The 24,075-nt window shown below is 49.1% G+C and overlaps 1 protein-coding gene across 1 annotated transcript; it reads left to right on the top strand.

The window, feature by feature from the left end:
• Positions 1–1,499: 1,499 nt before the first annotated feature.
• On the top strand, positions 1,500–19,982 carry cd109 (CD109 molecule). The gene is made up of 34 exons (XM_036130384.1): positions 1,500–1,860; positions 1,991–2,019; positions 2,103–2,330; positions 3,183–3,308; positions 3,564–3,673; positions 3,718–3,806; positions 3,872–3,953; positions 4,043–4,136; positions 4,247–4,373; positions 4,728–4,837; positions 4,917–5,171; positions 5,431–5,532; positions 6,248–6,310; positions 6,407–6,580; positions 6,672–6,824; positions 7,765–7,854; positions 7,968–8,156; positions 8,834–8,955; positions 9,416–9,533; positions 9,636–9,749; positions 10,222–10,440; positions 12,112–12,253; positions 12,699–12,838; positions 13,418–13,451; positions 13,623–13,704; positions 13,778–14,006; positions 14,247–14,418; positions 14,516–14,706; positions 15,029–15,181; positions 16,116–16,181; positions 16,259–16,392; positions 17,359–17,515; positions 17,599–17,701; positions 19,624–19,982. Exons 1-34 carry the CDS (start codon positions 1,515–1,517, stop codon positions 19,815–19,817), a joined length of 4,737 nt encoding a protein of 1,578 aa, XP_035986277.1. The 5' UTR covers positions 1,500–1,514; the 3' UTR covers positions 19,818–19,982.
• The last annotated feature ends 4,093 nt before the right edge of the window (positions 19,983–24,075 follow it).

The following is a 24,075-nucleotide window of genomic DNA, read 5'->3' as shown; positions in this document are numbered from 1 at the left end:
TTTTTTTATCTCAATATTCACAAAGCTTTTGGATGGACATTAGAAACTAACCATTAATGTTAAACTTGACATTCCTTTGTTTAGAACTGATGCCATTTTTATTGGATGTGGATAATCTAAGTCCAGCTTTCTCTGAGGCCATAAATATTTTTTTTATCTAAATAGCACATTCACTGTATTAATGGAGATGTAATACGCCATCCTCCCCCTGTTTTATAAACACATTTAAAATATACTATTTAGCATTAAATAAGGTTAAACAAAGGAAATCAGATAAAATCTTTTGTTTCAGGCTCTTTATTTGTGGCTTTGCTCTATTTTCTGTTTTTTCTTGTACAGCTGACTTCTTCTTCATGCCCCTAATTTATAATCCTCCATGAGAGTTTGCATTCTAATATTTCATGTATTACTTTCTCTATTGTTTTGTTCTTTGTTTGGTAGAAATAGAAAAAGGTGAAGTGCCACCTGGTCACTGGATCAGGTGATACAGGTGGAGGGGGCGTGGCCTCGTCTGCAGGTAAGAAGGCAGCTCCTGACATCAGCTGCTCCCAGAAGCAACGTTCAGTCACGATGAAGGCTCTGCTCCAGCTGGGAGGAGTCTTCCTCTTCTTCATCCTGACTGCAGCGCAGAACGTCACCCGCAGGTAAACTCACCTGGATACATGTCTCACCTGTAGAGTCAGAGACGCTAATAATGAATAAATCTACGATGTTTCATGTTTTTATGTTTTATTTCATGCTCTCTGTTGAAAATAAATCTTTTAATGTTCTTGTTCAGATGATTAAACCACATTTAATCTTTCAGACTGAACTCCTGCTGCCTTTAGTAATTCACAGTAAAACATTTGACAGCTAAATAAACTCAAACACTAGTTGTGCTAAACAGATTAATTTGCTTTTAAAACTCTAAACTCAGTCAGTATTTTTCATGATCTATAACTGGGATGTTGGAATATATTTATAAATATATTTTAAGACTTAGAACTCCTTTATTGACCCGCAGTGTGGAAGTTCAGGTGTGACGGCGGCAAAGTTACTCACAATTATAGCAATGAAGGAAAAGAGAAGAAGAGAAAGAGCAAACGGTCTGATCTAAAGTTAATCTAAAGATAAGAGTAAATACTGAACCTTACACAGAATATATACTATTTAGATTATGCATATTAGCAGCAGCCTCCCAGGTTAGCATCTGGGAACTATTAATGGTTTATATATCTATATCCTTAAATAATAATTGCCTGATGGTTATGAAATGTAAATTTTAATCAGCAATCTCTCTGTTTGCATTAGAAAGGGTTATTTTAAAATAATTACTGCATTACTACACGTAATTAATTTTTAATGATCACCTGTTCATTGCTATAATATAATTGTTATAATTGATCATATTTTTAAGGTTGAATGGATAAAATTTTGTATATTTTTGGATTCTTAATTTAATTCTTTCATTTTTCTCCTTCTTAAACAGCAACTTTTTATGTTTTCAGTCAAATCAAACATTTGTTCCCTGATTTATGAGTTTATTCGGGTCATTTGGACCTGGGGCGGCTTTGAGTGGACCGGGGGTTCTGGTTGGTCGGCAGAAAGTCGGTTCTTTCCATCAGAACCCAAAACCCAGAGCCGGTTCCTTTGTTTCTGGTTCTGTTTCCTCTCTCAGGCCCGACGCTTGGACGGACACCGGGCCCGCCCCCCGACCCGGTTCCCAGCCGTCCTACCTGCTGCTGGCGCCGGCGGCGCTCCGACCCGGACTCCCCACCTCGGTGTCGGTCTCCATCCTGAGCTCCTCCGCCTTCACCGTCTCGGCCCACATCATCCATCAGGGCCAGACGCTGTCCTCCAGCTCCACCACGGTTAGAGGAGGTGAAGCCTTCAGTGACCTCACGGACCTGAGGCTGTTCTCTGATCAGAACCGCATCAGAACCCTAACAGAACCGCATCAGAACCCTAACAGAACCGCTTCAGAACCCTAACAGAACCGTTTTCTCTGCAGGAACCACCGGCCTGCTGACTCTGCCCGCGGTAAAAACCCTGAAATCACTCTGATCCGTGACGCTCCGGTCCGGTTCTGCTCCATCTCAGCGGTCCGTTCTTCATGTCGGCAGATCCACAAGGCCCGGCCCGGACGGCCCTACATCCTGAAGGTCAGGGGTCACGGGGGCGTGGACCAGTTCTTCTCCAACTCCACGGAGCTGCTCCTGCACGCCGGCATCTCCACCTTCATCCAGACGGACAGAGCCGCCTACCTGCCGGGCCAGGTGGTGAAGATCCGGGTCGTGTCGGTTCTGGCCGACGGGAAGCCCTGCGTCGGCCCGGCACACATCCTGATCCGAGTCAGACGCTGCTTCCCTTTTAAAAAGTCTCACAGCAATTACAGCTCAGAAGTATTCACACCCCTGAAAGTTAGGGTCCAACATTTCCTTTGGGTTTAACAGAACCGCTCCCAGTGGAGCAGAACCGCGAGGAGTGCTTTGTAGCCCGCCTGGTCAGAACTCGGTAGAACCGGCTGCGGGTCCGTTCTTCTCTGTAGAACATCTCCGTCAGGCTGGATGGAGAAAGTTCAGGTCTGGACTTTGACTAGGCCGTTCTAACCGCTGGATCTGAACCATCCCATAACGGATCAGGCTGCAGGATCAGGTTCTCCTGCTGGCAGCAGCATGCGGGACGGTGTGTTCAGGTACGGGACGGTGTGTTCAGGTGCGGGACGGTGTGTTCAGGTGCGGGACGGTGCGTTCAGGGGCGGGACGGTGCGTTCAGGGGCGGGACGGTGCGTTCAGGTGCTGGACGGTGTGTTCAGGTGCTGGATGGTGCGTTCAGGTGCTGGATGGTGCGTTCAGGTACGGGACGGTGTGTTCAGGTACGGGACGGTGTGTTCAGGGGCGGGACGGTGCGTTCAGGTGCGGGACGGTGCGTTCAGGTGCAGGACGGTGCGTTCAGGGGCGGGACGGTGCGTTCAGGTGCTGGACCGTGCGTTCAGGTGCGGGACGGTGCGTTCAGGGGCGCCTCCTGAAGGGGCATCCGTCACATTTTAGAGTTTTAGTCGTAAATAAGTTGTTTCTTTCCACTTCATAGACGTTCCTCTGCGTTGCAGGTGGAACGGGACGACTTGCAGAAAAGTTTTAGGGGTGTGAATACTTTAGCGAGGAACGTTGTTGTAGGTTTTCAGATTTCTGTCCCTGATCCAGGATCCCAGAGGAAACCGGGTCAGGCAGTGGCTGGACGAAGCCGGCGTCCTCGGGGTGGTGTCCGCAGAGTTCCCGCTGTCAGGACGTCCTCCTCTGGGGCGGTGGAGCGTCACGGCCTCCGTCAGCGTAAGTCAGACGGCGGGTCGGTTAACGAGGAGATTTATCCATGCAGACTTTAAAATCACTTCATAAAACAACAAACACTCCATCCAGGTTTAAAGCCTTTTATGCAAAGATCTTGTTCATTTAAAGAGTCGTTGGTGTTTCTGCAGCGGGGATCAGAACCAGGACCACGGCCTGGAGACCTGATGTTCTGGTGTTTAAGACGAGTCCTAATTCATCTCTGGGAGGGAGGATTAATTAAATATAGTCACATTACAGGAACTTAGCAGGCGGCAACAGAACCGGGCCCAGAGCCAAACCCGGTCTGCTCATGATGTGGTTGGAAGAGGTCCAGGAAAGGAGAAGATGCGAGAAGGTTCTCTAGTCCTGCTCTGGCTTTAGACGTGTGGACTCGGATCAGAACCGGCAGTTAGAAGCAGAACCCGGCCGCCTGGCAGCAGCTAATGTCTGTCTCTCTGCAGGGCGTCACCAGTGAGAAGTCCTTCACCGTGGCCCACTACGGTAAGCTGGCCTCAGCACGGCCCGTAAGAACCCCAGAGACGCTGACCCGATCTCTGTGGTTCCAGTTCTGCCAAAGTTTGAGGTTCTGATTGACGCTCCGGCGGCCGTCCACCAGGAGGACGTCCTGGAAGGCTTCGTTTCTGCAAAGTGAGACTTTTCCTCCGTCCGCCGTCTTCTGGCCCGTCTGACATGTGTGGTGTGAACGCTGAGCCCGTTGGTTCTGATCCGGTCCTCAGGTACTCGTACGGCGAGCCCGTCCGCGGACGCATGGCCGTCACCGTCAGTCATGGATCCCACGGCGACGTCCAGACTCACAGCGAGGAGCAGGAGGTCAGGAGGCGCAGAGGTTTCCTCCTCAGAGACAAACCTGGAGAAACGTTTCAGTAAAAACCGTCAAACATCTGCAGGAGAAGTTCTCCTAAAGTTCCTGTGTCCTTTAGATCGACGGCTCTGGGAAGTTCTCCTTTGTCCTCTCTGACTTTCATCACGCCTGGACCAGAACCACGCGCTACCATGAACGCTCAGACCACCTGACCATCCAGGTGTCTGTGACTGAACACCTGACAGGTAAGGTTCTGACCCGGTCACCAGACTACAGCCTACGTTCAGACTATGCTAATATCCCCTAGGAAGTATTCACGCCCTAAAGCTACACTGGGCTTAGGGCGTGAATACTTCTTCACGTTGGTCAGGATGGTTCAGATCGGCCTTAATGACTGAGATCATCGTCTGTGGAGGAGGAACACTTTCTGCAGATCCACAGACCATTAGATACAGAAAGTTTTGGCACCCTGAGCCGTGCAGCTCAGCCAGGGAGGCGTGTGATAAACCGCAGAGATTAGAAAGAACGAGGCGATGAACTGGATGGGTGGAGATGCTGACGTCTGCTGCTGCTGGTGCTGAAGGTTTCTCTGCTTTCAGGTCTCACTTATAACAACTCGGTGAACGTCACCTTGGCTAAAAAGAGGTTCCACATTCACTTTGAAGACTTTCCTAAAGTACTGAGACCATCGCTGAGCTTCAGCGGGCGGGTAAATAATGTTGGTCCTGCCCAGCCGGTCCAGCCCGGTCCAGCCGGTCCATTAAGGCCTTCCTGTCTTCTGTGTGCAGCTGAAAATATCAAGGTACAACGGCGAGCCGCTGACGGCGCAGGATCAGACCAAGACGGTGAAAGTTTCAGTGCTGCAGCAAAAGCAAAGGTTGTGGGATCAGATGCTGGAGGAGGAGATGCTGTTCAGCGGCAATGACTCTTCCATGATGGACCCTGACGAGTCCTCAGGGAACCTGGAGGTTCCTCTCCCTGCAGACGGAGTCGTTCCTCTGGACATCCGGGTGCTGAACGACACGCAGCATCTCACCGTTGAAGTAAGTCACCGTCTGGTATCGACAGCTTAAAACATCCGTCACTAAACTGCACCTATTTAGAGGCGCAGTTTAACCGCAGTTAAACCGCGTCCTGAATGGCACCATCTGTTGTTCACAAGCTCTGCCAAACAGAGGTCCCTCTGAGAACCTCTGTTTGGTCCTCAAAGGGAAAGGCCCACAGCAGCCATGGTGACAGGATCTCATGCACCCAGTGGATGAACGTTTCTTCATGAAGGTTTCTTTTTTCTGATGCTTGTAGGTTTCTTTTGAGGATTGCCAGAAGACTCTTTCCCTCGACATGATCTACGCCTCCCCGAGCCACGCCTACCTTCAGGTTCAGAGACCCTCCAGGCCTGCAGAGGTAAACCTCTTTAAAGATGTCTCCACTTCCAACAGCGCTACACACCAGCTCTATTTGATCAAAAGCAGGGGGAACATTGTGTTAGCAGGTCTGGTTTCTAACACCAGTTAGGAACCAAACCAGAGTCTCCTCCAGAACCTCCAAGTGTTTCCTAAACCTTAAACAGGAGCAGAGCTGAAGAGGAGTCCTCTTAGGTGGCTACCTGAAGCTTTCAGAGTCCAGACAGGAGTCATCTGACCTCTGGTGCTGTGGAAACAGTCTGTTGTTCAGAAGTAGGCCAGGCGTGGTGTCACGTGTCACAGCTTTGACACCAGGAACAGTTTGTGTTTATAACACAGGGAGCTCCTCTGGCATTTAGCTAGATTATGTTCTTTGTAGTAAACTATGTATTAAAGGTATTCCAGGATTATTCTTCTGCTTCAGACTTTGAGATGTTACGGTGGTTCAGTTTAGAGGCAACAATTGGAAGCTTTTTTTGCATCATTTCCACCCCAAAAGAAGGACATACTGGGCAAATAGCACATTTAGAGACATGTCCAGGTCAAAAATAAGCAGAACATACAGCAGTGCTAGAACCCAGAGGCATTGTTGGATCTAAAGAATAAGTTTTTCCTGGGAAGCTTGATACTTCCTGGTCTCTGTTGGCCTCTCCATGATTTCCTCCATCCAGTTTGTTACGTGTGGAGTTTTAGTTGAGTATCTCCACCTTCTCCAGGTTGGTTCACGACTTCAGCTGAAGATTGAGAGGAACTTTGCGATCACTGATGTTCACTACTTGGTAAGGAAGAGCTCCTGAAAACAGCAGTCCTCTAACCGGATCTCCCAAAGTGTTTTCTCATGTGAGGCCACGCGGACGTTCTCCGTTTGTGTCCAGGTGAAGGCCAGAGGTCAGCTGGTTTCTGCTGGGAGAAGTTCAGGGGATCTGACTCTGGTCCCTGGGGCCTCCTGGGCTCCCCTGGCCTCCATCGTTGTCTACTGCGTTCGTCCTGATGGCGAAGTCGTCAGCGATGTAATCCATCTGCCCATGGCCCGGTTTCTACAGAACAAGGTGACCCACTGGTTCCCCTTCTGGGAGTTTCATGATGCAACATTGTGTTTCCGCATTGATCAGTGACTGATTGAGCAGATGTGGTGGGCAGGTATCTCTGAGATGGAGCAGCGACAAGGTGAAGCCTGCTGAGAAGGTCGCCCTGCAGGTGTCGGTGGCAGAGCCCGGTTCCCTGGTTGGGATCCTGGTGGTGGACAAAGCAACGCGCTGGGCAGGGTCACACAACGACATCAGCATGGAGACGGTCAGAACCTCTGCCAGACGATTAGCACAGGAAACCTCACAGTAACGCGTCCTGGATGGCACCATCTGTTGTTCACAAGCTCCACCGATCCTCCACCTTTGCTCTTGCTACGCTTCTTTCTGCTCGTATGCTCAGAAAACCTTTCAGAGAGAAGATGGAGTCGGGGGTCTGATCCTGCAGCCATGTTTCAGTGAAACACATAACACTGCATTCCCATAGTCTGGCTGGGTCCTTGGTAAAGGTTGGAGTTCATCCAACTGCTTTGCCAAAAATCTCACATTGTCCATAATGATGGACAGCAATGGCTTGAATTTCCTCATTCTCTCTCTCCTCTTTTTCCACTCCTCTAGGATTTGGGGATGTAGTTGAAGTATCATTTCAGCTTCTGAGATGTCAGCTGACGCTGGTTGTAGAAAAAACAATTCTATGGTTTATGCATCATAACAAATGCCCCAAAAGCGAAAAACCTACCAAATATCATTCAAGCAGCAGTGCATCCAACATCAGTAGAGAAAACGTTCAAAAATCAATCTTGATCCACAAAAAGGAGGATTAAAGTTCCTTAAGGTTCCTTAAGTTCAGGCCAAACTTATTGGATCCATTCTAGGAAGACTCAAAGTTCACGTTCACTAATGACATTCTTAATATTTATATGAAGATTATTTTATTAAAATACTCTTGAATCTGAAGACTGTGAGGAGCTATGTGAGGATTTACTATGTAAAAGTCGTGCGTCTGTACTGGGAGCCTGAAAGTAGTAAATGTGTTCTCTGTTCTTGGTCATCTGATCTTCACACGCCGCCCTGAGTTTAAATTTTCCAGTAACAGGAAGCTGTTCCTGCAGATCCTCCTGAGAAACCCAACCTCTCCAGAATCAGTCCAGGGGGAAGTGGGCCCGACTGGTTCTTCCACTCTGAGGTGTCTGGTGTTGTTTTCACAGGTGCTGAAGGAGATAATGGAGCCGGGCGCTTCCAGAGGCGAAGCCCACAGAGACCAGATGACAATGGGAGATGCCTACTCCATTTTCCAGGTGATCCTCCTCAGAGACCTGACCTGATTAGCCTCCAGAACCAGCAGATCCAGTGTCTGTGACTTCATTGTTCTGAACAATCAGATAATCAGCAGTGACCTTTGCTTCTGCAGATGTGTGATCTGGCTGTGATGACTGACGCCAGTTTACACAAAGCAAGTCCAACGTGGCACGATCTCAGTGAGTCTGGAGCAGAACCTTCTTCTCCTACAGTCAGCCAGATGATCATGCTAGAAGCTGAATCGTGGCCCATGTGTGGAGGACATCCCGGCTTTGACTCCATGGACCTTCTCTCTCAGCCAGTGTTCACATACAGGCCATTGGATCCAGACTCTGAGGTTCAGATTTTAGTTAGTAGGACAAACGACCATCTGATCCTCAGCAGGTCTTAATGTTCTGCAGAACCAACACAGCATTTTACTGGATTCCATCATTTGTTCTAACCCATCCTAGTCGTTTCCTGGTTTGGTCCTGATTTAAGCCTGGTTCTGGTTCTGGTTAAATTGTTTATTTAGTCCAGATTAGATGCTGGTCCCAGCATTTCATTGCTTCAAGAAGCAGTCCTCAGTTGTTAAGCATGGTGGTGGGGGGGGCTGATGGTCAGGGATTGTTCTGCAGCCACCGGACCGTTCCACTGGCCCTGCTCCTCCCTCTTCAGGTTATCTTCACACGCTTTGTGACCTGACCGGCATAGAAAGGACATTGCTTCCAGCATGTGAGCGGTCGTTCTTCATCAAGGTCAGATTTATTTTCAGGGTTTGGTGGAACCAGGGGACTTTATTCCCTCCTAGCTTCCTTTGAGGAGGAGAAGACGGGAAGTAAATGGGTCAGGAATCGGACCTGAGACCACTGCCTCTATTTAGGAGGAGCCTTTTCTACCATCTGCGCCGCCACAGATTTACAGATCTTTCAGAATGAAATGATTTTGTAACAGTTTGTGGGATGTTCTCCCTGCCTGGAACTAACGTTCTTCTTCTGAACCGCAGAGGTGGAAACAGCTTTCCCTCTCCAGATGGACGCAGAACCTTTTGAGAAGCAACCAGAGCTGCACGAGCGTCAGAACTTTCCAGAAACCTGGGTCTGGATGGACATCATCATGGGGTGATGCAGCACACGTTGGTCCTGCTTTTTCAGAACCAGGTCCAGAACCAGTGAGAGCGGATCAGCATCAGAAAGCTGAGCTTTCTACCTGAGCCACATCTCTACCTGAGCCACATCTCCACCTGAGCCACATCTCTACCTGAGCCACATCTCTACCTTCCATCCCACCGACGTCTTCAACAGAGTGAAGAGCTGTGTGATGGTAGCTCAGGTGGAGCTCAGGTGAAGTTCAGGTGGATCTCAGGTGAAGCTCAGGTGGAGCTCAGGTGGAGCTCGGGTGAAGTTCAGGTGGAGCTCAGGTGAAGTTGAGGTGGAGATCAGGTGAAGTTGAGGTGGAGATCAGGTGGAGATCAGGTGGATCTGGTCCGTTTCTGCAGAACTGACTTCATAACATCTAAAACCTGCAGAAGTCGTCCAGAAGCTGTGTGTGACCTCCATGTTTCTGCTGAATGCTCTGCAGTCCTTCAGCCAGCCAGGAGGTTCCTCTGACCGTTCCTGACAGCATCACCACCTGGACGGCCTCCGCCTTCGTGGTGTCAGAGAACCTGGGTCTGGGGATCACAGAGAGCGCGGCGGAGGTACGACCTGCTCCCTGCACCTCCTGGTGGACCTGCTGCACCTCATGGTGGACCTACTGCAGCTCCTGGTGGATCTGACCTTCTCTCTGACTTCTCCTGCAGCTCACCGTGTTCCAGGACTTCTTCTTGTCCCTCAACCTCCCCGCCTACATAGTCCGAGGAGAGGAGCTGGTGCTGGAGGTGGTTCTGTTCAACTACCTCCAAGAGGACCTGGAGGTCAGTCTGCATCATTTCTTCACCTGAACCAGGGAAGAAACCCAAATCTGTGCAGAACGTTGGTATCAAGTGATTCTTTATTAATTCTTTGAATTTAGGTTTTATTTAGGATTTCACCAGTTTGTCCTCCAAACTCTGAGATTAGCAGCGGTTTGATGATGTGAACCTTTAAGTGGGAGAGAAGGCAGGAACTCTGCGGGGTGTGAATACTTTACCAGCTGCAAAGGCTGCAGCCAGTAAGCCGCTTTGATTCTGCAGAGAGGAAGGAGAACATGTGAAGAACCGTCTGACTGCTGGAGAAGCTGGAGGGCTGCAGAAGTCACATCATGTTTTGTCTCCAGGAAACTGATTTCAGCTCTGAGCCAGATCCACACAAACCTCCTCTGGGCGTCGGCGGCTGTTCCTGCTGCCGGCCCGGCCCAGACCCGACCCAGACCCGGCTAATCTAATCCAGGTGCGTCTCCGCCTGCAGGTCACCGTCATCGTGGCGGACAGCAGCAGCTTTGAGTTCATCTTCCCGGACAGCGAGGCGGTCTCCATGGCCAGCGTCCGCCACGTCTACCTGGAGCGAGAGGGCGGGGCCACCGTCCTGATCCTCATCAGGACCCTGGTCCTGGGAGAGATCCCCATCTCCGTGAAGGCCGTGTCCTCTGCAGCGTCTGACTACGTCCGCACGGCCGTCCTCGTTAAGGTGCAGAGAGACCGTCACTGATCACCTGGATGAGAACAGCTTTGATCTAGATAACCTGCTCAGGTATTCAGTCCCACCTCTTCCTGCTTCAAATCGTCAGCCGTGTTTATGTGACAGACCAGCAGGAACGGCTGCAGAACGGCATTAATGATCAAATCTAAAAGGTGTTTCTGCTCACCTCCTTTTCTATGATCAGCAACCAGAGTCCAGCTGGGGAAGTTCTGGTTCTGGCCTCAGAGGTTCTTCAGAGAACGACCAGCACCATTCAATTGAGTTCAATTCAATTAAATTCACTTTTATTCATATTGATCTAATTAACATCACATCATCATCAAGGCTCTTTCCAAAGTCAGCTTCCATCAGATCCTCCAGGTTGGTGAGAAAGTTTCCTCTCTAAGGAAACCCAGCAGGTTGCATCAAGTCTCTCCAAGCAGCATTCACTCCTCCTGAAAGAGCGTAGAGCCACAGTGGACAGTCGTCTGCATTGTTGATGGCTTTGCAGCAATCCCTCATACTGAGCATGCATGAAGCGACAGTGGAGAGGAAAACTCCCCTTTAACAGGGAGGAGAACCTCCAGCAGAACCAGAACCAGGCTCAGTGTGAACGCTCATCTGCCTCCACCCACTGGGGCTTAGAGAAGACAGAGCAGAGACACAGAAAGCTCAGAAGCTCACATTGACCCAGGAGTACTTTCTATGTTAGAGAAGACAGAGCAGAGACACAGAAAGCACAGAAGCTCACATTGACCCAGGAGTACTTTCTATGTTAGAGAAGACAGAGCAGAGACACAGAAAGCTCAGAAGCTCACATTGACCCAGGAGTACTTTCTATGTTAGATGGTAATAGAGGAGACCAGGGAACCAGGGAGGAAGTTCTGGTCCAGTTGACAGCATGGTTAGAATGGGTTAGAACGGCCTAGTCAAAGTCCAGACCTGAATCCAACTCAGAATCTGTTGCAAGACTTAAGAACTGATGCTGTGAGATGTTCTCCATCCAACCTGCCTGAGCTGGAGATGTTTCACACAGAAGAACCACAGCAGAGGAGGTTCTACAAGGTTCTGAATCAAATGCACACCGCACTTATCAGATTTTTAGCTTCAGAAAATGTTGAAAGCCGTGATCCATGTTCTTGTGATGCTGGTTGTTCTCCAGGGTTCTCTAAAGAACCTCAGATGATGGTGCACAGCTGGTCTCTGATCAGCAGAACAGGCTGAATGACGCCTGCCGCTTCATTTCAGCTCATTAGTAAAAATGCTGGAAACCAGGAACAGTTCTGCTCTCTGTGTCCAGAAGATCCCAGTAAAACCCTGAAGCTTTGACAAAGAGCAGTTAAAACGTTCTCCTGCAGAACGTGGAGACCACCAGACCAACATCTGAGGCTTTCTTTGTTTTCTCCTCCTGCAGAAGGAGGAGGAACCAGGAAGCAGATAACAGCAGAGTTATGCACTAGTTCCTGGTTCCAGCAGAGGAAGAACATCTGAGAAGATCTCAGTCATGAGCAGATCTGTGAGGATTGCAGGAAGTTCAGTTAGAAATGTGGAAACTGGTGAGGGAAGCTGCAGGTATCCATCCAGAGGAGGTTCTCCATCCCAACGGTTCCGGTTCTGGTCTCTGCTCCTGAAGGTCCGGTTTCAACTGTAACACCTCTGCTTGTGTCCTTCCTCCTGCAGGCTGAAGGACTCCAGCAGACCTTCTCCTCCTCGCTGCTGTTGGACCTGCATGAGAAGAAGTCCAGCGTCTCCAGAGACGTGAAGTTCTCCTTCCCAGCAGGCGTGGTGGAGGGCAGCCAGAGCGTCTCCGTGACCGCCGTCGGTACGTCAGCCCGTCGTTTAGGGGCCAGTTCTGTTGGGAAACGGGATCTGAACCAGCAAACACGCTGCTGTGGTCCGGGAAAAAGGCCCGGTTCTGGTTCTGATCCATTTGTACAACGTGGTTTGTGAATTCATTTCTCCATCTGGGTCACTTAGACCCAAAAAAGGTTCTCAGAAATATTACTGATGGGAGCCAGGAAGCAACCAGCACAGAACCCAGGACCAGAACCAGGACCAGAACCAGGACCGGACCCCGGGAGGAGCCTGGGTCCGGTCCTGGTTCTGGTCTTCCTTCCTCTCTCTAACAGCAGCAGCTGTGTGTGTCTCTCTAGTCTGGATCAGTTTCCTGTCTCAGTTCTTCAGAACCGGCCACCGTTTGGACCCAGATAGAGAGAAGCTCTGGTTCTGCTGGTTCTGCCGTTAACCGGGTTTCTGCTGTCGTGAAGGAGACCTCCTGGGCCCGTCCATCACGGGTCTGGACTCGCTGATCCAGATGCCGTCCGGCTGCGGGGAGCAGAACATGGTCCACTTTGCTCCCAACATCTACGTCCTGCAGTACCTGAGGGCCAAGGGCCCGGTGGACCCGGTGGGCCCGGTGGACCTGGAGGACCCGGTGGACCCGATGGGCCCGGAGGGCCCGGTGGACCCGGTGGGCCCGGTGGACCTGGAGGACCCGGTGGACCCGATGGGCCCGGTGGACCCGGTGGACCCGGAGGGCCCGGTGGACCCGGTGGACCCGGTGGACCCGGTGGACCCGGTGGGCCCGGTGGACCCGGTGGACCCGGTGGACCCGCTGGACCCGGTGGACCCGGTGGACCCGGTGGACCCGGTGGACCCGATGGACCCGGAGGGCCCGGTGGACCCGGTGGACCCGGTGGGCCCGGTGGACCCGGTGGACTCGGTGGACCCGGTGGACCCGCTGGACCCGGTGGACCCGGTGGACCCGGTGGACCTGGAGGACCCGGTGGACCCGGTGGGCCCGGTGGACCCGGAGGACCTGGAGGACCCGGTGGACCCGGTGGACCCGATGGACCCGGAGGGCCCGGTGGACCCGGTGGACCCGGTGGGCCCGGTGGACCCGGTGGACTCGGTGGACCCGGTGGACCCGCTGGACCCGGTGGACCCGGTGGGCCCGGTGGACCCGGTGGACCCGGTGGACCCGGAGGTGACGCAGCGAGCCACAGCCTACATGATGAAAGGTAGAGCAGCTCCTCCTTCCTGTTCCTCACAGCGTCTGGCTGCCTGGTTCTGTCAGAGGCCAGCGGATCAGAACCCCTGATTCCCTCTGCGGTCCAGATGCTGCCGGCCCGGTTCTTGTGGTTCTGGACCGTGTGAGGCGGCTCAGGCCCTGATGGCGGCTCTCTCTGCAGGTTATGAGCAGGAGCTTTCCTACCAGAGGTCCGACGGCTCCTTCAGCGCCTTTGGGGAGCAGGACGCGTCTGGAAGCACCTGGTAGGTATCAGAGCCGCGGAGCCGGGCCCAGAACCCGCACAGAACCGCCTGAGAACCGGCTCTGTGTGCGCAGGCTGTCTGCGTTCGTGCTGCGCTGCTTCCTGCAGGCCCGGCCCTTCATCAGCATGGATGAGCGGGTTCTGGGCAGCGTGGCGGCGTGGCTGGCCGGCCAGCAGGGCGGCGATGGGAGGATGCTGGAGCCGGGCAGAGTGATCCACACCGAGCTCCAGGGAGGTCTGGACGGACCTGTGTCCCTCACGTCCTACGTCCTGATGGCTCTGCTGGAGGACAGCCACACCAGGGTGAGACGCACAGACTGCTGGACCGGCCCGCTGGTCTGAACCGGTCCAGATCTGGACCAGGACCTGATGGTCCAGATCTGGTCCAGGACCTGATGGTCTGAACCGGTCCAGATCTGGTCCAGGACCTGATGGTCTGAACCGGTCCCGGTCTGGTCCAGGACCTGATGGTCTGAACCGGTCCCGGTCCAGATCTGGACCAGGACCTGATGGCTCAGTGCCGCCCTGCTCTCTGTCTGCCAGGCTCAGTACGCCACACAGGTGTCTGCCGCCCGGTCCTACCTGGAGACCCGTTTGGACCAGGGTGTGTCCAGCAACTACAGCCTCAGCCTGCTCACCTACGCCCTTGCTCTGGCAGGTAGCCCCGCCTCCCAGACGGCAGTGAACCGTCTGATTGGACGAGCGGATGTGCGAGGTGCGTTCTTTGTAGCGCCGCGTCGTTTAGACGTCAGCCCGGTTCCTGTTTGACCTGCGAGGTCCATTCCAGCTCTGACCGGTCCCTCCGTGTGCAGACGGCGTGCCGACGTGGTCGTCCCCTGATGGCGGCCTGTCGTCATCATGGCAGCCTCGCTCTGCAGACATCGAGATGGCGGCCTACGTGCTGCTCTCTCTCCACAAACTGGACCGGGTGGCTGAAGGCCTCGGTCTGCTGAAGTGGCTCAGCCAGCAGAGGAACCACCTTGGAGGATATGGCAGCACTCAGGTAGGACCGCCAAACGACGCGGGAGGTTTGGTCACGTCTCGTTTTCTCCTCCCTGATGGAGGTCTGAGGTCAGATTAATTAATCCTGAGTCTTTATAGTTGCAGCTGGTGCTGAATGTGACTCAGCGCCACTAAGACCAGAATTTACTGGGTTCATGTGAGACATGTTTCCATCTGACTGCAGTAAACTGCGGTTAAAGCGTCTGCGTATGTGCTCATTAAAGACTTGGTGGCAGAGCAGCAAGCAGCAACATGAACACAGCTGCAGGAACAAAGCGGACCTCCTGGAGGCGCCGTCACTCATTCCTGCCTCTGTTTCCCAGGACACGGTGGTGGCTCTGCAGGCCCTGTCCAGGTTCACCGCTCTGGGAGGGGCGCAGCGCTCAGACATTAACATCAGAGTCACCAGAGACTCGGACACCGTCGCCTCCTTCCACATCGACCAGGACAACGAGCTGCTGCTTCAGACCCAGCAGGTGACCAGAGACCCGGTCCTGCAGCCTTTCAGGGAGAGAGAGAGAGAGAGAGAGAGAGAGAGAGAGAGAGAGAGAGAGAGAGAGAGAGAGAGAGAGAGAGAGAGAGAGAGAGTCATACGCTGAGGTCTCAGAGCAGAGAGGCAAAGGGGGGAGGGGGGGGGGCGACATCCGTCCCAGAACAGCCTGACAGGAAACAACCACAGAGTTGGTTAGAAGAACAAAAGCCTTGGAATCACAACACTGGGAGGACGTTCAGTCAGCTGCTTGTTATGCAGACCAACCCCAGATCAGACAGCAGACCTTTAATTAGCAGCAGAACATTTGCCATTTTAACATACCTCCAAAAATATACGTTTTATTGTTGTAGCAAATATGTTCCCATGTCCGATCCTAGTCACATTTTAGTCCTAGGCTAGTCCCAGCTTGGTCCCAGCCTAATAACAGACCAGTTCCAGTCTAGTCCCACTTTAGTTCAAGCCTGATCCCATCCTATTCCCAATCTACTTTCAGCCTAGTCTGAGACCAGTCCCATTTTACTTTCAGCCTAGTCTGAGACCAGTCCCAGACTACTTTCAGCTTAGTCCCAGTCTACTTTCAGCCTAGTCTGAGACTAGTCCCATTATACTTTCACCCTGGTCCCAGTCTACTTTCACCCTAGTCTGAGACCAGTCCCATTCTACTTTCACCCTGGTCCCAGTCTACTTTCAGCCTAGTCTGAGACCAGTCCCAGTCTACTTTCAGCCTAGTCTGAGACCAGTCCCATTCTACTTTCTGCCTAGTCCCAGCCTACTTTCAGTCTAGTCTGAGACCAGTCCCAGTCTACTTTCAGTCTAGTCCCAGTCTAGTCCTCGCTGACTGAAGCTGCAGCAGCAAAGCTCAAGATCTCAGGATCTGAATGTTCTGCCAGAATCTTAAACGTGTTTGAACGTTTCAGATTGATCCAGAGCCTGAGCTGAGTCTCCAGGTGACGGCTGAAGGCCGTGGACTCGCCCTGTTCCAGGTACTGGTGATTCAGAGCTGTAACACCGCCCCCTGCTGTTCCATGTTGGTCCTTCTCATCAACCGTCTCTTGTGCAGCTGAACGTGTTTTACAACATCAGGACCGAGGAGCTGAGGAGGAGACGGGACACGGATGAGCAGGAAGCCTTTTATCTGTATGTGCACCTGGTTGACCATGGGCTGAACGACACGTACCTGTACATCTGCAACAGGTGAGTGGGTCACATGATCCAAACATCTGCCAAACAGCAACAATGCAGTCAGAAGATGAGTTTAGAGGATCAGTCAGAAGAACTTAAATGTTCAAATTAGGTGAAAATGTAACTGAACAGAGTCTGAAAAAAATGTTTTTACTGTCAAATTACTCTTTATTCATTTCAACTTTTGAATAAGCATTAATATTTTATCTTTTGTATTGTTGCAGCTTTATTTGGAAAGATCCATTAAAAAGTATAAAAAGCTTCATCTGACCACAGTGGAAGTGTTTGGATTCACAAGAATTTTTTTTAATTATAAAATTCATTTTTTATTTACTGGCAGCAACAAAGTAATAAAAAAGTAAATACAAATCTCCATGACTTTTAAACGTCCAAGAGTTCTTCTTGGTTTTTACTAATATCTCTTTATTTAAATGTTTAATTAATTTTTACAAAACCTTTTGAGGAATATAGAAAAAATCAGGTAAATACAAGTTAATTAGAAATATAAATATTTATTTGTCTTTAAAATATTCTTTTTTTATTTTTGTTGAAATGTTGACTTTTATTCTTTTTAAATTCTGGTGTTTGACTTTCTTGATATTCTGAGAAATGTAAAAATAAAATGATACATATTTAAATAAAGTCAAAAGAGGAGAAATTAACTGAATGCTTTTATTAATTTACAATAATTCTACCTTTTATTTATAATAAAATTAGATTTATTTTCAATAAGATGAGCTAAACTGTGCTTTTTAATCGTAAAACTCAGGAATGTTGGGCTTTGAGTTCAGACCAGAACCGAACCATATTCTTATATTTAGTCCATGTTGTCTCAGCGGCTGGTTCTGGGTTCTGGGTCACTGGTTCTGAGTCGCTGGTTCAGGATCGCTGGTTCTGGGTCTCTGGTTCAGGATCGCTGGTTCTGGGTCGCTGTCCAGCGGGATGTTCTGAAGCGGTCTGGATCTGTTGTCCCTTCAGTCTGTCCTGGGATCTGGGCCTGAACGAGACGGGAATGGTTCTGATGGAGGTGGGTCTGCTCAGCGGCTTCGCTCTGCATCCGGACCTCGTCAAACTGGACGGCGCTGTGAAGAAAGTGGAGACGCAGCTGGGGAAGGTGGTCCTGTACCTGGACTCTGTGAGCTGAAACCCAAACGGTCTCTCTCAGCGGGTGGTGGTTCTGTCTGAGCTTCAGAAGAACCTCTGTGGTTCTGTCTGCAGGTCTCGACTCAGGAGACGTGTCTGTACGTTCCTCTGCTGGTGGAGTTTAAGGTGGGGAAGGTCCAGGAAGCCACCGTTGCCGTCTACGACTATTACGAACCAAGTAAGATTCTGCTCCTTCTGCCGGGTCATGCAGACCCAGTCAGACGTACCGAGCGCTCAGACTGACCCGGTTTAAAAGCAAGAACATTCCCAGCATTGCTTCCTCTCATTCATGCTCAATCTCAGCTAATGGACCAGAACCCGGTTTATGGTGACCCATTAGAGTTGATGTCAGTCTTTAGAGGGTGTCCTAACTTATTCAGGGGGTGTTCTATGTAGCATATTTGTAAAGATAACAATATAGTACATTTTAAATCAATGTAAATGGGTCGTGACCAATCGGGTCAATGGGCTAGTTGGATCAGAAAATAGATACGACTCACGAAGGAGCAGACAGACTAGAAGGTTGCAGTTGCCTTGTATTTATAGTGAAGAAAATTATACATATTTACAACATCAGTGAAACATTCAAATGGCCATATAAAATGTGCAAAAGAGAAAAACAAAATAAACAGAAAAACCCCCAAAATTAATCAATTCCACAGTTAATGAACCCTTCAGTTCATTCACCCCAAGCTGGGGTTGGTTAAAGGTCTCAAACAAGTTCTTTTTAAAGTGCTTGGTGCAGTGCAGGTCGTGACTGACTCAGGTCATATCAGAGTAGAACAGAATTGTTCGTTGGCTGCAAGGAGCCTCCTACCAGCCTGGCAGGAGATCAAAAGTCTTCATGCACCCAAAAGTGCAACCGTTCCTGGGCTCTAGGCCTGGACCTTCAGCTCGCCATCGAAACCTGGCCTGAATAATAAAACAGGACCATTTTCTCAATATATAATCAAAACATTCTAGTGTGCACACACAAATTCAATAAATGGCACTCTTTGCACTATAAATAATTCCAAACAATTTTCAGTCAACATGCATATTCAATAAATATAAAGTTCAATATAAATTACATCCATGAAAATCCAATGAATATGCACTATATAAATCAGCTAACATGAAATGTAACCTAATATAAACAAGTGCTCAATTAATATTTAAGGCACCCTATTGTTCACATATAGTTTGTTCAAATCTAGTATGTGTGTCTGTTTGTTTAGCTGCTAAATTACTGAGTATACAAACAAACAGTGACATCTATGAGCTAACACTAAGACACACACAGAAACACTCACCAATTCCGCAGTAAACAGGTTTTTCTTCTTCTTCTTCTCTTTTTTTAATGCCGTTTGGCAAACAACTTATAGGTGCATTAGCGCCACCTTCCAGAATGGAGTATGGATCAGACAATCTATTATATTCTCCCTAAAATACCCGTTCTTCTTAAAAAACTAAAAATACTCCCAAACACTACATCCCCAGATGACCTCTAAAACAATTCTCTTATATCTAATTTATTTTTATTCCTGCTTAACTCTCTACGCAATATCTCTCTTTCCTGAGTATATTTATTACATTCTAAAAATATATGTTGTACTGTTTTTAATTTCCCACAATTACAAAAATAGTTTTTTTCTATCTCATCTCGGCTAATTAGCTCCTGCAGCTCTGCTTCTCCCAACATGTCCTAATCTTTCCTACTTGCTTGCTCCAGCTAATATACCTAGCTATAGGCTGTGGAGGTACATGTGACCTTGATCCTTGACAGCGATTGGCTATGAAGTAATGAAGGGATGGAAGTTCAGTTTTACACAGGTTTGATCACTGGGATTTACACCCGGGTTACATCTAACTTATTCAGAGGGTATATTAACTTATTCACAATAATTCACAGGTGAAACAATCTGGTTTTCTTTCACATCCATTTCTCACTAAACCTCTAAAATATGTTAATATGTGCATAAATTAAATAAATAATAAATAAGGATAATTGGTTGAGAGATTTAAATGCTAATAAATCTGGGATCTGACAGCTTATTTTTAAGTGAACTAGCAGAACTTTAGTAAATTGTGCTGACTCTGGCTCTTTGGCGCCCCCTGCAGGACGGAGGACCGTGAGGTCGTACAGGTCGTCGTGGAGGGGCGATGCGTCCGTCTGCTCCTTCTGCGGGGAGGACTGCAGTCAGTGCGGAACGAACGACTACAGCCTGAACGCTGCGCCCCGCCACGGCCGCTGCGCCCCGGCCAGCGGCGTCCTGCCCGCCCTGCTGCTGCTCTTCATCATCTGCAGCAATTAAAGATGGCCGACATGGGCTTAGTCTGGGTTCAGTGCTGGATGGGAGGGCCGAAGTGTTAGGTTCCACATGTAGGAGACGTAGAGGAACAAATACATGTGGATAAATTGTGATTCTGTCTGGATTCTTTCCTCTGGTTTGATACTTCAAAAATTAATGCAAAATAAAGCAAACAGCACAAAGTGGGAGTTTGGCTTTGGATGAACCAGTGAAATCATGTTTATGTTCAGTCTGAGCTACGTTTGGATCTGAGGAACCTGAGGAACCTGAGCCAGGTCAGTGAAGCATGGTTTCAGGCTGGAGGTCTGCTACCTGGTGATGGTCCTCAGGAACTCAGCTCCAGGTGGTTTCCTGTCTCTGCTCCACCTGGAGGTGGCAGGCTTCAAAACCAGGATCAAAGTTTTGCTGTAAGCATTAAATCGTTAAGTTTAGTAATTAAAACACATTTATTCAGGTTTAGTCTCTGAAAATGAATTAGTTGGGTTTAGATTAGATTAAATTAGATTAGATTAGATTACATTTTTATTGTCATTACACATTTACAGGTACAAGGCAACGAAATGCAGTTTAGGTCTAACCAGAAGTGCAATAGCAGCAAGTTCAGGATAAACAATGGTTCTATAAGTACAGGACATGGGTTATTACTGAATAAATATAGAGATGAATACTATTATAGACAGAATTTTACTGATAGATTTGTCCAATGAGTATAATATATAGATGACTAATATTATGAACTAATTTACAGCTGGATGTGTACCGAATATAATATACAAGTGGGTATTACTATAAATAGAGTTTTACAGATATGTACAGTAGCATAATATACAGATGATTATTATAACAGAGTTTACATGTACTATTAATATATGTACAGATGGCTATTACTATAGGCAGAATTGTGAGCATGATGTACAGGTAGCTATTACTATAAAATGAATAAATAAAGTTTGGACAGAAGCTATTTAAATTAAAGTGCGGTGGAAGGTAATTGTATATTACAGTTAAAGTATGGTATTGCAAATGTATATGTAAACAATTGGTACTGTGAATAAACAGTCAGCAGTGCAAATCAATATCCAGTCATAGTAGTGCAGGATGCATGTAAACAGTTGTTACTATAGTAACAGTCAGGAATGCAGGTGAACATTACAGTCTAGTAAATACCAGAATAACAAAATGGAGGTAGGTGTGAGGAGGGAGAGGAGAGTCTATCAGTGAGGATTAGAGTTCAACAAAGAGACAGCTCTGGGGAAAAAGATGTTCTTTAGTCTGCTGGTTCTGGTCCAGAGGCACCTGAAACGCCTGCCGGAGGGCAGGAGAGAAAACAGTCTGTGGGCTGGGTGAGAAGAGTCCTGAAGGATGCTGGGAGCTCCATGTAGGCAGCGTTTCTTCTGGATGTGCTCCATGGTGGGTAGTGGAGTCCCAGTGATGTGCTGGGCGGCTTTCACCCCCCGCTGCAGGGCCTTACGCTCTGCAGCAGTACAGCTCCCATACCACACTGTTGCACAGTTGGTCAGGATGCTTTCTATCGTACAGCGGTAGAAGTTCACCAGGATAGTCAAGGATAGCTGGTTTTTCCTCAGTGTCCTCAGGAAGAAGAGGCGCTGGTGAGTCTTCTTGACCAGGCAGGAGGTGTTGGTGGACCAGGACATGTCCGCTGAGATGTGGGTCCCCAGGAACCTGAAACTGGAGACACACTCAACAGCCGTTCCATTGATGTGGACGGTGTCGTGCGTGCCTCTTGAATGTTTTCTGAAGTCCACGATGAGCTCCTTCGTTCTGGTGGTGTTGAGGAGCTGGTTATTGTCAGTGCACCATGTGGCCAGGTGCTTGATCTCCTCCCTGTAGGCTGTCTCATCGTTGTTGCTGATGAGACCAATCACCGTAGGGTCGTCTGCAAACTATGGAATAAAATGAAGGTCGACATAGTTACTGGGTTAGAAGGTGTTTCTGCAGGGAGTTTAGATGTTCTCTCCTCTGGAACCGGTGTAGACATGGATGGAGGGATGAATAGATGAACAGATGGATGGATGAACAGATGAATGATGAATAGATGAACAGATGGAGGGATGATGGATGTAGGTAGAACCTGGGGCACCAGATGGTTTCAGTGTTAAAAACTTTAGGATCTTTCTGGGCTTCATGTCAGAACCATAAAGACTGAGAGGTCAAAGTTCAAACTGAAGGACACGTTGACATGACCTCTGACCTCCATGTTCTCTTCTCCAGGGGTTGTTCTGGGTTCTGGCTTCAGTCTTTATCTGGATCCTTTGGGTCCCGTTGGATCCTGATGGATCTTTTCTGACCCGGCTCCTCCGTTCAGGTTCTGATGTTCTGCTGGTTCTCTCACCTGGTTCCCCTGCCAGCAAGTTACCTGCCCCGCCCTGTCTGTGGTTCTCTGATCTGTCTTTGGTTCTCTGATCTGTCTGTGGTTCTCTGATCTGTCTGTGGTTCTCTGATCTGTCTATGGTTCTCTGATCTGTCTGGGGTTCTACTGTCCCCGCTCAGACACGTTCTGTTTCCTTACATCATTTTAAATGAATATTTCAGGTCAAACATGAACGTTAGTCCAGAAATGAGTTCTAGACATGGTGGTCAGTGTTCCGCCTCCTGCCTGATGGAAACAGGAACGCATCAGAACTGAAGAACGTCGGTGAAGGAGAGGATCGCGGCTGAAGAACCCCAGGGACGCTTTGTTCTCCCCGTAGAGATGAGCTCCACGTCCTCAGAACCGCGGTGTGATCTTTAGGAGCGATAAACGCACACATGGCGGTTTGTTCTCCAGGGAGGAGGAGCTCAGATCTCCTGATCACCAGCAGGAGGCCTCCACCTCACCTGAAGAAGATTAGCGAGGACCTGCAGGTTCTATAGTTACCCTGAAGAACCCTCCATCTGGACACCGTCCCACAGAGCAGCAGCTCTGAGACCTTCCACTGATCTAACAAATGTTCTCCTGTTTTCATCAGAGTGAGAACTCCCTGCAGATAAACTATCTTTGTTGTTTACATCTGCAGCTTTTAGGACCTTTCCTGCATAAATACAATAATTTCACTGTTAAATGAAGTGACTGAAAAGATTCAACACAACAACCACCGTGAGATTCTCTGCTTCAGGCGGGTCAGAACCTGAGCGGTGGGGTCAGAACCTGAGCAGCGGGTCAGAACCTGAGCGGCGGGTCAGAAATCCAGCTGCTGCTCTGGACCTGAGGCCAGTGAGATCATCCAGGAGGCTTAGGAACTAACAGTTAATCCCATAATTATTTATTTATCCTGGTAGATTTAGGATTAAATTACACGTTCTGGCCAACATGTCTCCTCTGACCGGCAGTAATATTAACATTTAGGAAACGGGTCAGCCAGGGTTCTGACTTGGTTCTGACAGAAGGAGCTACAGGGTGAGGAGGCCTTCAGGACGTTCCTTTAATCTCTTGAAGGGTCTAGTTCTCCAGGGGTTCTGACGGTCTTCACAGTTTGAGTTCCTCTCACTTTCAGTTCAGTACCAGGTTGTTTTCAGAGGAAACATCATGACATGTGAGAGTAGAAAAGCAGAACGCATCCAGGAGGCGACCCAAAGGTTTCAGCAGGTCCAACATGGCGTCTCTGAACCAGGAGGTCCAGTGAGGGATCTGTTGAAGGAGACCAGCAGGTTCCACGTCCCACTGAGGAATCTCAGGAGATCTGGAGGAAAGCGGTTCAGTGATTAACGTTCAGGGACACCTTCCAGCCGGTTTTACTGCCTATTGTTAAAAAGATCCCCATTAGCTGTCACCAAAAGTGGGACGAGTTAGTCTTCCTGGGGTCCACAAGACAAAACAAAAATCACTTAATCAAACATTGTAGACATTATTGTAGATATCATCAAAATTCCTTCAAAATAAGTTATTACATTCATATCTATTACATAATTCTCACTTTCATACAGTAAATATCTTAATTCACCACTCACAAATTTAAATAGTGCATTCTCAAGTAATAATTAAAAGATAAGCCGGTGGGTCCACCTGTACCAGGACGAGATGTTCCTGCTCCGTCCTGAGGTCCAGCTCCTCCAGCACCGGCTCACGTGGATCTCTGCAGGCCTCGGGGTGGATGGTCCCACCTGGACGAGTCCACAGACGGCTGTCCACTCCCACCTGAGGCGAGACTCTCTGGTATCAGAAAATCCTCAGAGACAGAACATTGGAGCGTCTTATTTTCCAAGGCTGATGTTTTCATTTGGAAGCAGCAGAACCAGATCCAGCAGGACGGTTTTTCTGAGG

The sequence above is a fragment of the Fundulus heteroclitus genome, unplaced genomic scaffold (genome assembly GCF_011125445.2).
Source record: "Fundulus heteroclitus isolate FHET01 unplaced genomic scaffold, MU-UCD_Fhet_4.1 scaffold_36, whole genome shotgun sequence".
NCBI classification, from domain to species: domain Eukaryota; kingdom Metazoa; phylum Chordata; class Actinopteri; order Cyprinodontiformes; family Fundulidae; genus Fundulus; species Fundulus heteroclitus.
Note: the sequence above shows the minus strand (reverse complement) of the source record. Positions and strands in the feature narration are given on the sequence as shown.

Excerpts from the sequence above, each read along its gene's own strand:
- cd109 (XM_036130384.1), top strand. The coding sequence starts at position 1,515 with ATGAGTTTATTCGGGTCATTTGGACCTGGGGCGGCTTTGAGTGGACCG. Across the intron at positions 2,020-2,102 it reads GCCTGCTGACTCTGCCCGCG|ATCCACAAGGCCCGGCCCGG; the intron begins GTAAAAACCCTG and ends TCATGTCGGCAG. Across the intron at positions 14,419-14,515 it reads TGGACGAGCGGATGTGCGAG|ACGGCGTGCCGACGTGGTCG; the intron begins GTGCGTTCTTTG and ends CTCCGTGTGCAG.